The sequence below is a fragment of the Urocampus carinirostris genome, chromosome 9, assembly GCF_059441175.1.
Source record: "Urocampus carinirostris isolate Australia breed hairy pipefish chromosome 9, RoL_Ucar_1.0, whole genome shotgun sequence".
Lineage (NCBI taxonomy): Eukaryota > Metazoa > Chordata > Actinopteri > Syngnathiformes > Syngnathidae > Urocampus > Urocampus carinirostris.
This window is the reverse complement of record NC_142357.1, coordinates 9045517-9061309: the sequence shown is the minus strand read 5'-3', so window position 1 is coordinate 9061309 and position 15793 is coordinate 9045517. Positions and strand designations below refer to the sequence as shown.

The 15793-nt window shown below is 37.7% G+C and overlaps 1 protein-coding gene across 1 annotated transcript in view; it reads right to left on the bottom strand.

The window, feature by feature from the left end:
• The window catches only part of gpc4 (glypican 4), a 46153-nt gene extending 31344 nt beyond the window's left edge, over window positions 1-14809 (bottom strand). Inside the window, exon 1 of the mRNA XM_088344467.1 lies at window positions 14127-14809. Within this exon, the coding sequence (XP_088200593.1) occupies window positions 14127-14283 (157 nt within the window). The 5' untranslated portion in view covers window positions 14284-14809. The remainder of the gene's footprint in view (window positions 1-14126) is intronic.
• Window positions 14810-15793: the final 984 nt, after the last annotated feature.

Sequence of the window (15793 nt, the reverse complement as noted above, 5' to 3'; positions counted from 1 at the left end):
GACCAAAAGAACAATGGCGGATCTGCCTGACGAAAGACTTGGAGTGCGATAAATCTTTGTTAAAAAAAAAAAAAAAAAAGGTAATCTGGTAATAATGTCAATTTTGTGTCAAAAAAGTTGCGTCCCGGGGACGCATGTTGATTCGACACTATGCGTCCCCAGCAAAAACGAGAATATATATATATATATATATATATATATATATATATATATATATATATATACACACACACACACACACACACAAATATAAAGTAAATTACCATTGTCTGTTAAACAAATGCTGGAGCCTGTAAATTGGGTTGTTCTTTGGTTTCAATGTGTATTAGAGGATTTTATAATAAATACAGAAGTAAATAAATAAATAAGTACATAAATAAAGGTTTCCACATCACGGGTTCTGACAGCCGCTGTTGCTTTTGGAATGTGACCCCCGCAAATAAATGAGGCATTACTGTCCACAATCATTTGCCAATTTGTTTTAAAAATAACTACTGTATCCATAAGTGTTCGGATTATAAATACAGTTACAACAAACGGAGTCAATCATGACGCTAAATAATTGAATCCTCAATACTGACAATCATCATGACCCATTAACCATGATTCATAATAGCTGGTATTATTGCCCAGCTTTTAGTTGCATTCAGGTTCTGTGCCGTTTGAAGAAAGGAAAACACTTTTCCTGTTTGATGCAGTGTGTCTTGTCCAATCTCGTTTGTGACATTAAATTTAAAGCTTGAAAGTGTTGTGGTAAAGATTTGCAGAGGCAGGAATAGGTTTCAAACACAAAAGTTATAGGAGCACCTCATTATCAGGTGAGGAGAAATGGGGGAGGTAAAAAAGAAAAAAAGAGACTCCTACTGCTGCTTTCAAACCAAACACTAGTTGATATGCGGGTCACACAGATAAAAGACAATTGGTTCTCTTTCATGCAATTTGATTGGGGGAATTGGAAGGGTGGACATTCACAGTTTGTAATATGAACTGGAAGCTATTGGGCTGTGAGAATGTACTTGCAGCATTGCACATGGGTTCCATAAAACATACATGGTTAGCGTGGAGGAACACTGTAGGACAAAATAATCATTGCCATCTGTGAAAAATGTGTTTACGAAAATATGCTAACTTGGCTTGCACCATATTGACCATTATGATGGTTTAATTGAAGTTTCATTTTCTTTTTTGCTGGGATGTGACCTTTTCACACCCAACCATTTAGTGATTAAAAGTAGACTAAATACTTAACCAGCTAGAATTTGCTCTAAATTAAGATGCAAGTGGTGCAAATTTCGTAGAGTTGACCTTTCGTATCTGAGATGGGTTGTAAAATGACAATAAAGTGCCCAAAATCACATATAACATTGTAGCAATGAATATGTTTAATAGATTATCATAAAGTTGTTGTCTTAGCACGTAACTCACAGCGGTGATCTGCGATTACCCTGGTAAACATAGAATCTGACTGAGAAAGTTCTTAAAGACATATCCCGTTTATATTTTTCGGCACCCAACACCAAGACACCTGATTTGAAGGACCTGCTAATAAAGACTCGATCTACTCTTGAGGTAATTCATTTCAGAAAAACAAACCGTGCAGCTAATCAAAAATGTAGCAGTGGCCAAAACCATGCTCTCGTGCATGTGTCTTAGAAATGGGAGGAAACCAGAGTACTCAGAGAAGACCCATTATGCACAGGAAGAAAATGTGAACTTTACACTAGCTAGAATTTAACCCGGACATCTGAACTTTGAGGCTGATGTGCATTACTGTCATCCACCATGGCTTGAAATAAGTGAAATAGAAATTATTTGTCTATTTTTCTGACCTTGTGCTGTTTTCTACTTCAAAGTAGTTCCATATTGCAGTAACAATTTCTGACTGTCTTTGAGAAGTGAATTATTCCGTGACTAAATAGAAATTTACAAAATGATCCCGAACAAAAAGCAAAATTCACCCCAACTGAAAATGATGCAAAACAACCGATTTTTTTTAATCAGTTCCCTTTAAACCACATTTCCATCTCATTCAGCTCATGAAAGACTTAAGCCTCCCGTGTTTTTAATTTAGAGAAAATGATACGACTCGCATTCTTGTTGGAGCTAGTATTGATTCTCATATTGAAATAATCTCAGCATTTGTGTGTGTGTCTGCTAAAATACCAAAAGAAAAGGCAACTGCAACCTGAATGCAGCTTAATCACACTAAATTTGGGCTGGGCATCAATCTTTGCACTGATTGTGCATATAGAGATAAAAAGATATAAAGGGCACTCCAGGATCGTCATGAGATGGATAAACACAAAATACACCAATGATGTACCCCAAAGTATTCCAATGACAATTTAACATAACATTCTAACGCAGATGAAGCTCACTAGAAGATAAAGCCGAACATGGCCTGGCAAAAGGCCTCAAGCGAATGAGGTCAGGAAGAAGATTAGGTTTCTGGATGTTCGGCACTACAAAGAAGCAACAAAGATTCTGATATACCTGTTGGGCTTTTTGACACTTGACACCAGTTGCACCAATGGAAAGAAAACCACTCGTCGGAGACAGTCAAAGGGAGAAGAATAAAGTTTAATCCCAACAGCACAATGGTTTTATGGACATCAGCAATAAATAGTGAGGATATTCAGAATGCTGTCCATGTGCATGTGAATCTTTAGCGCTTGCCATTCTGCTCATTCAAAATAATTTAAGGCCTAGCAGGTCAACCAGTGTTCTCATTGAACACATTTGTCTGCCAGCACGCACCCTTCCTGAAAACATTCAGACTGAATGATTTGCAACCTTAGAACCATCTTTGAAAAATATTCTTTGATGTGAGAGGTTCTTTTGCCTCTAGCCAGCAGGACGCCTACCATTGTTTTCATCGTCTTTAACGTTTCAGTTTTGCTTGAAACATGGCATTGGCTAGTGAGTCAAGCTTAAAAATATTTAGCAACAAACGCTACGCCTAAGAATTTTTGGTGGGATTGTTGACAAAATAAAACAAATGAAAGCCTCATGTTCTTTTCCTCAAACATTAGAGTTGTATATTTAGAAAAATGTTAGCCCGAGCAAGCCATTAAATGCATTACATGATTAGGTAAAGGTGTGTGTGCGCATGTTGATGTATTTGCAGTTATCAAAAGTGAGCTAAGTGTGAACAGGGACCTTCGCAGAGGGTAATACAATGTCAGATTGGGGGTTACTAGCTAGGATTGCAATCTATATGACCTGGAACCGGGGCAAAGCTACAACCCAAAAACTCAGGCATGGACTTGGCTCTGCATAACTTCTCTTTCATAAAAATGTTAACAAAACTCTGAACTTCCAACTGTGATCATTACAACGGACACTCACAATTAATGGTAGAGCATCTTAATTGAAAAGCAACTAAATTTTGAACCATTACTTAACCGTTTTAAAGGTTATAAGCAATAACGTAACTTTAGAGTTGTGTCATCCAGTGACCTCTTACTCCACCCCTGAAATTTCAGGTCGGAGCCTCCAAGTACTTTTGTGTTGGCAGAGTAACAAAAATCATGAAAGGATCAACATAAGGGATATATTCAACAATATTGCTGGCCGACAACTGCTTTTACTTTAAGGAGTTAATGTAGAAAGGAGATTAAGCAGTAACAGCAATGAAAAGATAATAATCCAAACATAAACAATTAATCACTCTATCTCTCTAGAAAATACAAAAATACCCAGCAAGTAGTCATCACAGCCATTATTGGGGCTTTAAGTTGAACTCTTTCTATTCTCAGTCGAGAAAATATATTTTGAATTTTTGGTATTTGTTGGCAATTCAAAAACAAGTGGGAATTATATGAAATTATGGGCACAGGTACTGTTCCAATTTAGATGTTTATGTAGAACATTCGTTTTAGACTCCATCTAAGCCCAACATGTTGCAGACAAAGAAAATAATAGAACAAATTAATACATTACAGACTCTCAACGAAATTACAATAAAATATCAAGTAATTTATAAAAAGAACAGCAAAGTGGCAAAAATAGGTAGGGACATGTCTGCATGATTTAAGGAGACAGACACTTTGTGTTTTCAATTGCAGTGAGTCACACACAATCATATGTGCTGTTTGGCTGCTGCATTTGTCTTAACGACGCTCACATCAGATCCAAACTTTTTCCTGTCAGTCAAATGCCAAACTCTCTCTGCATGCCTCGGTCAGTTTCTCCAGAACACTTTGTTGCCAAGTACTTCCAGCTCCCTGTGTGTGGGTCTTGGTGGTCCGGCATGGAATGTGCTAGGGGGGGTAGGCAGCCTAGTATATGAGGGGGCACTCGATTGTTCCCACTTCCAGCATCCACCCCCCACTGATCTCTCGCTCACTTGGCCATTTGTAGAGGTTCTTGCCCAAGAAAAAGATGCAGATTGCAGGCTCTTACTGGATAAACCACTTTTGAACTGATCCTGTCCACAGAGAATATTAAGCAAATGTGAAAGGGAAACTTAACATTCCAATCTATTCGAGGTTCTGCTCATTAAGAAAGACGACTGCCCCATAGATTACACCAAAGCTGCTTTTTGCATTCATAAAAGCTGTGGGAGACTTTTCTTTGGACAGTTTTTGCTGTATTGTTCTGCACCAACGATAAGTACTTGGTAGTATCCGGAGAACCACTGATGTCTATGCCGCCCTGCTGTGTTCACAGGACGCCGATAAGAGGGGAGAGACAGAGCGGAGCTTGCAGACACGTGGAGCTAGTATTCATTCTCATGTCGGCATAATCTCAGCATTTGTGTCATCACTGTTCTTAAGATTGCCTGAATCAAAGTCATGTCCCACTATACAGTACTTGGGGCTAAAAAACAAACAAGCTTCATAAGTTACAAACAGTGCCTGAGATGTCATGTAAACATGGCCTATTGCATTATCAACCATCACTACTTTTTAACCGGATGCCATATGCCTGTCAACGATACTTGGACACTATTACTTGTAACATAAGATTTTGAACATAGCACTATGCCAATTTTTAGTAGTTTTTTATTAGTTTAAGTAATTTCAAATAGCAATAAAGATGATCAAATATATTGTTTTCTTAACTTTCTCACTTGGGTTGAGTCCAAATTATTTTCAAAATTGAGCAAAAGGAAAACGTTGACATGCACTATTCACTGACATATCAGTGAATTTAGATCAGCAGTCTGCCCAAGTCTTGCAGGTTTCTGTCTACAACACCCGATTGTAAAAAAACAAAACCGTTATCATGCTTCTGCAGAGCTTGCATATAAACAGATTATATGAATCAGGTTGTGTTGGAGGACAAAAAATTAAATCGCAAGACACTTAGCCTTGATAATAGAGATGACCTGATTTAAGTAGTACTTTGCACTTGACACCAAAGAGGGAATAACGTGTCAAACCTAACTTGAATTAATTCCAAAATCGACTCAATAGCTTTCTGAAGATCACATATTGTTTTCAATTAGAGTTGTACATTATTCTGAAGTACAAGCCCAAACACAAAGTGTTCTCTCAATCCAGGCAACCGACTTTCTGCTTGGCTATTTAGAATACATTACATGGTCAAGAAGACATGGAAATGTGCTATATTTTCTCTAGTGAACTCAACTTTTCATCCTTGTTCATATTTTCACCCAACACTAAGTAACACTAACTTTTCTCTTAATCAGAGATTTGGGCCTGATGCATTTTTTTTTGCTGCGACTTAAAAGATTGTATGTGATAAATGTATTTATAATAAATTAACTTACATAACATGCAGGAATTAAAGACATGTATGTATGTTAATATGTCTCAAGGGCAAAGGACAAATTTCATCACCATAAATGGTATTTTTCAACAAAAATACGAAAGCTATAAATGAGGAAATGTGTATTGAACAATGCTATACTCAAAATTTTGGAATAAAAATGTTTTTCCCCATTGATTGAGTATCTAGTTTTAGTATTGTTGTAATGTAAGGCTGTACTTGCTCTAGACACACCACAGGAAGTTGTGCCCATACTGGCAGGTAAGGGATCCGTGAGAGCATTTTAGTAATAGGTTTAGATTTTGTGTCACAGCTCGTTTTTCTGAATGATAATAATTATTCTTAAAATGTTTTTGAAACAAATGTATATCAAGTTGCTATTGTTCCATGATAATGAATTGATTTTTTATTTATTCACAGTTCACAGATCTCTAAACCATTTGGGTCATAGGCGCACCACTTCCTGTGGTATGTCTTGGTCAAGTACAGCTTAGCAGTGCCCATCTGTATCCAGGCAGTTTATTTGGGTAGGGGTTTGCTACCCCACATAAAATAGATTTAACTTAGATACAGCACCTTTATCATCTGGTCACCATTGTTCTTCAGTGCAAATCATCACCTCTCTCTTTAGAGATGAGCCGGACCTCCGCATTGACGGGCAGCGACATGTGATGATAATAATGGTTGGTTGATTGGTTGGATCCTTTAACCACTATGGTCGTTGGGGCACCATTTCCTATGGTGTGTCTGACACTAGATCAGTTTTATGTTATTATATTTTACTCTTTACAACATATTTAAGGGCTGTATCTCCCTTGCCCTCTGTTGTTTGAAAATGTTACCAGCAGTCTGTTATTTTAAACATCCTCATAAAGAAGCGTAAACAGTTTAGTTCCTTTCCTATACGAAGAGTAATTTATTTGTTAAGATCTAGGCAGAAGATGGACTCAATAGAAAACGCTTGCAGATTGGTTCAATCAAATGGCCTTTTGAATTTTATGGGATTGACCTTGACAGACAAGACATTTGGCTCGCTGTTTAATAGTCAATTATCACTGGAGTTAAAATACTAGGCCAAAGTGCTCCTGCTGAAATATTGACCTTTAGGCAATAAGAGACCAGGCTTTGTGTGCATAAGGGTCCTTCGGCAATACTGAGAGCCTTTAATATATCACATACTTATTACGTCCTAGGTAACAGCATGCGCTGAGTGGATAAACATCAGCCACAAAATGTTAAATTTTGAAGAGTTTCACCTTGAGGCCAGTTTATTAGGAGTGACCATCCATAGAGATGTGCTGACCCAATGCTATTTACAATTATGAACAGAAGAACCGATATAGTCTGACTTTATTTTATAAAAATAGACTTTCAAGTTGTGTGCACTTCTAAACAACTATCCGGATCATAATGTACAAAATATTCTTTATTATATTGGTGAGGAGAACAAATAACTCAAAAACAAGACAAAATGTTAGCTAGTCACACAGTATTGACAAGTTTATTTGTGTTGAACAATCACAGAGGTACTTTCCCCCCCAAATGTATAGTCTAAAAACATTTTCATGTTGTTTAAAGCTGCTCAAATATATTAGATCCACTGGCAATACGTATGTTAATGACGGAAACTGGATTGATTATTGTATGTTATGCCATAAATATATTCTTGTTAGGATCAATTTCCTTTGTGAAAGTAATAGGCAAAAACCGAAGGAAATGGGGACATTGTGTTGATTCTACACTTAAAACACGTTTATTGCCCATTTTATGGAAATATGTATGTCCTATTTTCCACTGAAATGTATTTGGCTTAAATGAATCACCACACACTGGAAAAGATAAGCGATTAAGTCTTCAATGTAGAATAGACCAATACCATGTGATCAACAAGGAATTCACAATCTGAGTTTGCCGTTACTATCCAATATTTCATTTGTCCCACGCTGAAGCAATAGTTTCAATTTTAGTACATTATTGAACCTCTAGTTATCTCTCAACTAAGCCCTTAAAGTAACATTAACTGTCACAAACATACCTTTTGATGTGCTGCACCAACAATAACACAAAATCACAGGTTTTGAATCCTGTCCCTCTTATAAGTGTCAAATTACAGCAGTCTGATTTATCATCTGTCTGAGTGTGTCAGTAAGATTTTCGAAAAGTACTTATCCAGCAGCTGGTAGAAATGTTATCTCCCTCCAAACAAAAATCAGATAAAATAATCTGGAAAAATGACCCAAACTAAGGATTAGAGTTTAGATTCCACGTCCCTGTTTACCTGGAACTTACAAACAAAATTCCAAGAGCAGATTTTTCAAAGCAGTGTGTGGACACTCCTGACTCACTTTAACGACAATGAACCTTGAGACTTGTAGCTCTCCATGGACAAATTATCCAAGTTTCCATTTACGACAAAGGAAAGTCTCAGAGCCTGACTGTTCTTAACGCCCAGACATATAATACAGTCACGCTCACACCACAAATCTATTCTAAGGAAAAGCTCACAAAAGTCAAAACAAAAGCAATGGCCTTACATATTTGTATGAAATGTGCTCAACTAATTTAATAGTTAAACCTTACTTTGTTACTTCTTCATATTTTGATATAGTTGTCAATACTTCACTCTTAATTTATAAAAAACAAGCAAAAATGTGAGCAATCTTTGTTTAAAATGAAGAAGGGGTGATTAAGTAATAAAAATGACTATAAAATAGATATTGTATACCAAATCAACTGGTGCATGCTAGGCTAATCTTTTGTATATCTTAAATGTGTGTTGTTAAAAGACAAAATAAAGAAAAATATGGAAAGAAAATTGGACTAAAATGAAACCAACAGTCTGGGTATGCGAACATATTCATTAGACAACAGTAAAAAGGAAATGAGAGAAGGGAGAGATTTGAAGTATGCGGCGCAGACAGTGGAATTTCAAAACCCAACTATGTTCCCCCACTCCAACCCTGGCTGCAAAAGTTGCCTCCATTTGTTTCCATTACTTGGGTTTGACTCACAACACCTATGCCAAAGGGGTCTGTAGTTACTGGACATGGTTTGTTTGTCTGGGAACGAAATTCTTCCTGTCTATCAAAAGTCAATCAAGTGTAAAGCCTGTTTGGTAATTGTTATGGTAGCAAAAATGCGGTTGATGTTTTTATAAGACTGCACAAGTATATTCTTTCAAGTTATTAATGCACTGATGAATTACTGACTATAAACACATAACTATTAGTTGTTTTAAAAATGTTATTTATACCCACAAATGTTCTTCCCACCAAGTCATTGCCAGCTTGCAATGGAGGCTTTACTGAGGAAGTTGGGAAATAAACAAAAGCTAGTTTATTTCAATAGGGAGCTTACGGTGTGTGTTTTGATTATACCTCTCCATTGTTATGAATTGCCTTCAAGTATTTCCTAGATGAATGTTATATTTACTGGCTGAAGCACTGATGTGCTGCCAGACGCAAAGTAAGCAAGAGAGCACTTCCGTCATAAACGTCATCAAGGCAGCTTGTGCTAGCCTAGCCCCAGCTTTTAATTCACTTGAAATAGTTGATTTTGACACAATGAGTACATATTACAACAAAATCAGTATATTACAACATAGTTGTAGGCGTAATAGTTTCTCACAGACTACATTTAAATATGCAGGTGATATTTTGTTTAAGAGATTAACTTTTACTAATATTGTGATTTTGTACAGCCACGTAAATGCATATTTAAAGCAAAAGAGCCAATTTGTGTTTTTAATATTTTGCTCCTCAAGTCAAGTCACATTTGTATAGCTCTTAATCACAAAATGTCTCAAAGGATTAGGTGAGATGGCACAACATTCATTTGGACAGGTAACTTAAAATTAGTTTTACCTGGTTATATCAGTATCAGAAATTATTTTCCCCCCATTTTATTAACACTCCACTTATTGAAACATAAATATTTTGTTTGTTTGTTGTACATGATTCAATTGTTTGTTTGTTTGTACATGATTCAGATTGAATCGTTTCTTGTACATGATTCAATTGTTTGTTTGTTTGTACATGATTCAAATTGAATCGTTTCTCCGGCGCCGTCACGAATGGCAGCCACTCCAGCAGCTCCCGTGTTATTTTCGATTGTTCTCAGTTATTTTCGATTGTTCTCAGCTTAGGGATGCTGCTGGAAAAGTGAATTTCCCTTCGGGGATGAATAAAGTATCTATCTATCTATCTATCTATCTATCTACACAGGCCACAATTACACCATCCCCTGATCTGAAACCGACATGCAGGAAAGGAAAAAAATCAATACCTTAACATGAGGAAAATAAAAAACCTTGAGAAGGGGCCACACAATTGGTAATCCCACTGTACCTGTACCACCTCCCACCTTATCAGTCCTTTACCTGTATTAACACAGTTATGAATATATTCTTTCTGTTACAAAACTATTATTAGTTGTCGGGGTTGCCTGTGAGCTGTACACAACTTGTTTCGCACCTGCTGGGAAGATCTATCCAACAAAAGTGGCAGGAAATGTACTGTATTTTCCGCACTATAAGGCGCACCTAAAAGTCTTAATTTTTTTCAAAAGCTGACCATGCACCTTATAATACAGTGCGCCTTATATATGGCTCAATATTAAATCGCAAGGTCTCGCAACTTACGCAACAGCCGCCGACTCGATTTACCCCCGAACGTGGAGTAGTCCGCGGTGTATGCTGGGATTTATATACCGGTGTTTCATTGGCTAACCAATGTGTCAATCATCATTTGAATCGATCGCTATTGGCTAAAGTTATTCGGAGCCTCAGATAGGGTAAAGGGCAGAAACAAACCCTGCAATTGGCCGAAAAAGATGTGTCAATCATCAGTTAAATCGATCGCTATTGGCAGAAGTTATTCGGAGCCTCGGATAGGCTAGAGGGCCAAAAAAAAACCCTGCAATTGGCCGAAAAAGATAACTGAATAGCAAGCTTGCTAAACTATGCCATAAAGAAACATGTTTCATCAGTCTGTATTTGTAAATATTTTACTCTCCTGGATTTACTACACTCACGGTTGTAAGAAGACCATGGTTGCGTATCATTATTGAACGTGAGAACTTAGGTGAGCTATGCGGCTTTATATTTTCCCGGTATCTTGTTTTAAACGATCTTGATGTTGCTGTGATGAGTTGAGTGAATTAAACTCAATTCCAAGTGTTTATTGTCATATGCACAGTAAAGTTGCGAGCGAAAAAGAAAATAGAAACCAAGGAATGGTTGGCATTTCTTGAATCCCAAGACTTTAACCTTCCGAATTATATTTGAAATGATGCATTTGACGGACACCGCATCCGCACGTATTTGCTTCTTTGCAAGCTTTGGGAATGTTAAGAGGGTAATCAGTTTGACTGAATCATCTGACTGTTTTGTCGACGTTCCCATTGTAGCGCCTTATAATCCGGTGCGCCTTATCTATGGAAGATATAGGACCAAAAACTATTTTTGGGGGGTGCGCCCTATAACCCCGTGCGCCCTATAGTGCGGAAAATACGGTACTTTAACTTTTGTATTTATGAGAAAAGGGTTGGGATTAATTAGGTATTCTTCATCCCTATTCCTTCCGGGCATTCTGTTATGCATTTTAGTGATATTTACATGAGTACAAAATGAATGTAAGTGCCGGAAATGAATAAATAAATAAATAAATTAAGGCACAAAAACAAAAAACAAAAATCAAAATCTATCTGGCCTTACGTGAAAAAGTAATTTTGCGCCCTGAACCTAATAATAATAATAATAATTTCCTTTGTATTGTCATTCTTTGTAAGAACGAAATGTCGATACACCTGACCCGCTGTAGCGAGTTGGGCCACCGTAATTACCCCCTGAACCTAATCGAGATTTGGGCCACCTTTGACAGTGATAACAGAAATCAAACTATTATGCTGTGGAGGAATTTGGACCACTCTACTTTGCCAAATTGTTTCAAATCTCCCATCATGGAAGGTTTTCTAGCATGAACTACCCATTTAAGGTAGACCACAGCATCTCAATCGGATTTACCCACTCCAGAGCCTTCTTTTTTTGGAGTTGTTTGGAGGTAGACTTGCCGGTGTGTTGCTGATCTTTGTCCTCCTGCATGATCCAAGAGCGCTTGAGTTTGAAGACACGAACTGATGCCGTGACGTTCTCCTTTAGAATCTTCTGGTTGACACCAGAATTCATTATTCCGTCAACCACAGCAAGTTGTCCTGGTCCTGAAGCAGCAAAGCAGCCCCAGACCATCACTCTGCCACCACCAAGCTTTACTGATGGCATCAAGTTGTTTTTGCCAAATGCTGTGCCATGTTTACACCAAATGTAACGGGCTGCTGACCGTCCAATGTTTCGAGGATAATCAAGATCCTTTTTGGCAAATGTGATATGACTTTTTGTTATTTTGTAACGGCTGTAGTTTTCGCCTTGGAACTCTCTCCTTGATACAATTTTTGGCCAGTGTATTTCCTATACAGGAGTCATAGACACTGACCGGAACGGAGGCCGGCAAGGAAAAAATGTTTTCTTATGCCCGTCAGTCATCTTGAATTCTCAACAGGCACATCAAACAAATTGTCTGGATGTAAAAACCCCATAAAATGAACAATAAATGAAAAAACCCTCTATTACTCTGGCACCATCAGTAGTAAAGAGGTCCTCTTATAGCAAAAATGGTTTAAATATACTGCAAGAAAAAATATAGCAAAACCTTTCACTCAACTGAAATATTTTTTAAAATATAATTTAATTGAAATACAATAGCCCGCAAACATCTATTATCCAAAACAGTTTATTCAAAGAGAATGTGCAGTTATATTAAAAAAAAAAAAAAAAAAAAAAAAATCAATATTCCTGAAGTATGAGATACATTATTGATAAAAGATAATCTCACGGCCGTAGAAGCATCTCATTGGCCGGACATGACCCGCGGGCCTCAACTTTGACATGTGATGTGAACCGTATGTACTAATTTGTGAATATGTTGTTCCTTCAAGACATTTCTATTTTAACTTTTATTTCTACAGCAACAATGCCATATTTACATTTATAGATGTATGAACATGTAAGTTTGCAGGAACAAGGGAATAAAAACGAGTCATTAAAATGTGTTAAGTGACATTAATAACATTGTCTTATATTTTATTAAAAAAATAAATGTGGATACCATGTCCATTTGTGTAATGACATCACTCGTGGTGCTCCGATTTGAATCCACCATATAATTGGGGTTAATTTTGGTCACCAGCAGTCATAATCAGTGTTCAGCAAGAAGACCAGTACTGGGCCGTGAGTAGTTTGGAATGGGGCGCACGGAAAGAGAAATAAGATGCCTACATTTTTGTTTTTACGGTATTAATTTGTGTATGGAGATATTGTTTACCTAAACGAAATATCCAAGTTTGGGTGTGTTATACAAGAGGTTTTACGGTGTTGACAAACACCGCTGACCACATTTGCTCAGCATTGGATGCAACAGGAATGAAAATCCAGATAGCTGCAGTGAGAGCAACGATTCCAAATCTTTGGGAATGTAGATGACATCAGAAATGGCATTTCATTTTATCTCATCATCACACTATTTTTACATAGAGGGCCATATTGTAATGGATCAGTATGGGAAAGCGTTCAGCCAAACCAATGTTCAACAAGTTGGTAAAGTGAGTTAAAATAGTTTGATGATCTAATTAATCTAATGTTTCTTCCTTTGTAATCTAGATCCCTAGAGGTCTAGTGATTACTAGAATAATGCAAACATTATAGCGCTCCGTGGTACAGAAAAGGTTGCGGACCACTGGTCTGAAAGGTTTCTGAATTATTCAAGCAACTCGAGTTCTTATCTTATCTCGATCAAAATAGTTCCTGAAGATAAATGCAGTTACTGGAGCAAATGAAACCAAGTTACCTGCGGTCAAAATAAAACTCTGGGCCACACCTTGATAACGTTCCTCCAGTACAGTAGTTTGCCGGGGCTGTACGGAATTTGAAACTTTGTTACTCTGTGCCACCATCTCATGGCTTAAAGCCATCATCACAGCCTCAGTCAGCTCATTTATGATGCTCGTGCAAGTGCATGCATTTCATTGACGCGCTTAAATAAACTTTTCTCCATCTTTTAATGCTGGACTGACAAATGGATTTGTTTTTCAAACAACTGCGGAGACGTGCATGACCTCACACTCCAGCACCCCACCCCCCTCATTCCTCGTACCTAATGTGTTCTGCCCCGAACACCTCTGATAAAAGTAAAAAAAAAAGAAATAAGCATACAGGATCTACAAACTCGGAGGGGCATTGTAACACATAGCATACATAAAGAAAATGTTTGACTGTCAACTATTAAGGACACTTCAAACGCCACACACACCACATTTAAAGATAAAAAGTCGCAATTTACCGTTCACTCCTTTGTTCGGAACATCGTTGATGTTGAAGCCTTTAGAGCTGTACGCCGCTCGAACGTCGTTGCAATTTTTCGACTTTTGCTCCGCCACGGCCGACACACAATACACGACCAGCGTGCTAAGCACACACAGCAACATCATCGTCTTCATGTTGGATAACTTAGATTTAAAAAAAAACAGGAAAAAATGACAGTTGAAGTGGAAAATGTGTCCAGCAGTGCTGTGTTTTTAAGTATGAGCAGCACCAAAGTTCCTCATGGAGACGCGTTGCTTCATTGACTCGGCAGATAGCAAAAAGAAAATCACAACCAGCGAAAAACTCAGAAAAACACCGAATTAAATGTGTTCCAACAACCCGGGACGGTGGTTAGGAAAAACGTCGAGGTACGAAGTTGTTAAAACACGAAGACGAGTCCAAACAAAAGTTTTGGGAAAAGTTTGGGAAACTTCTTGGACTCCGGGTAAGAATCCCAAAACCTGGCTCCCGGCTTTCGACGACCGCAAAACCCGCAAACGGGCACTCGACGACGACAACGGAGAGTTGATTATTATTCTTTCCTTTCTTGTTTGGTGTCCACACGCGAGGAGGCCGTTACTTGGCGTCTGGACTAAACTGGTCCTACCTACGGCGGTCCAGATGCAGGCTGAAGGCGCTAGTGAGGGACAACCAGGAGAGAGGACAAGTTCCGGGGACAAAGAGGCGGGAGAGCAGAAACACCAGGGGTGGAGTCCGGAGCAGGACTGCCCGGTTGCTTTGGGACGAAGGGTCTCGAACTCGATTTTCTTGGGGGCTACCTGATTTAGGGTCGGGGTGAAGTTAGGCGAAATGTGTTTTCCTCACACAAAAAGTCCTCTGTTCTCAAATATGATTTTCAACACTAAATACGATGTAAAAAATAGACAATGATTGAAGTTCCTATTCTTCATCAAACACATACCTGTCAACATCAACGGCTCCATGCCCTTACAAAATGTTGTATTTTCCCTTACAAAATACAAAATAATCTTACAACATATTTTTTCTTCAAACGTGTTTATTTATGTAGTTTAACATCCTATATTGTACATGTGTTTCGTTATATCATATATATTGTTAATTAACATTTTGTTGTGCGATACTGAATTTCTCGACATGAATGAGGTTTATTATAAAAAAGGTTGGACGCTCACCGTGAAGGAAAAAATACATGCAAATAAAATTAAATAGAATAATACATTTTCTTATTCAAATTATAAATTCATTTTCTGCATTAAATTATTGTTGGTAATATACTGATTAAAGGGATAACCACGAACCTGTCTTTTTTTCATTTTCTCCTTTTATACTTCCTTTTTTTCATAACTTCTTTATACAACATAATAATTCGTAATATAATGCATCAAAGCAAGTAAGCCGTTTGAGATCCGGCTCTCCTTAATGAGTTGAGCTGAAAATGCCGGTTCTCTAAAAAGAGACGGACTTCCTTTCACTACATAACTACCACATAAAATCCGAGGCTGCATGCGCACAGTAGCATCAAACCGCTCGCTTCGTTTGCAACGAAAAAAAACGATAACGAGATAGAGGCAAACTTGTTTGACTTGATTGATTTGTCGTTTCGTGATAGTCGGTGTATACCGGATGGTACCCATAATTGACAAATTTGCGTTTTTCTGTACA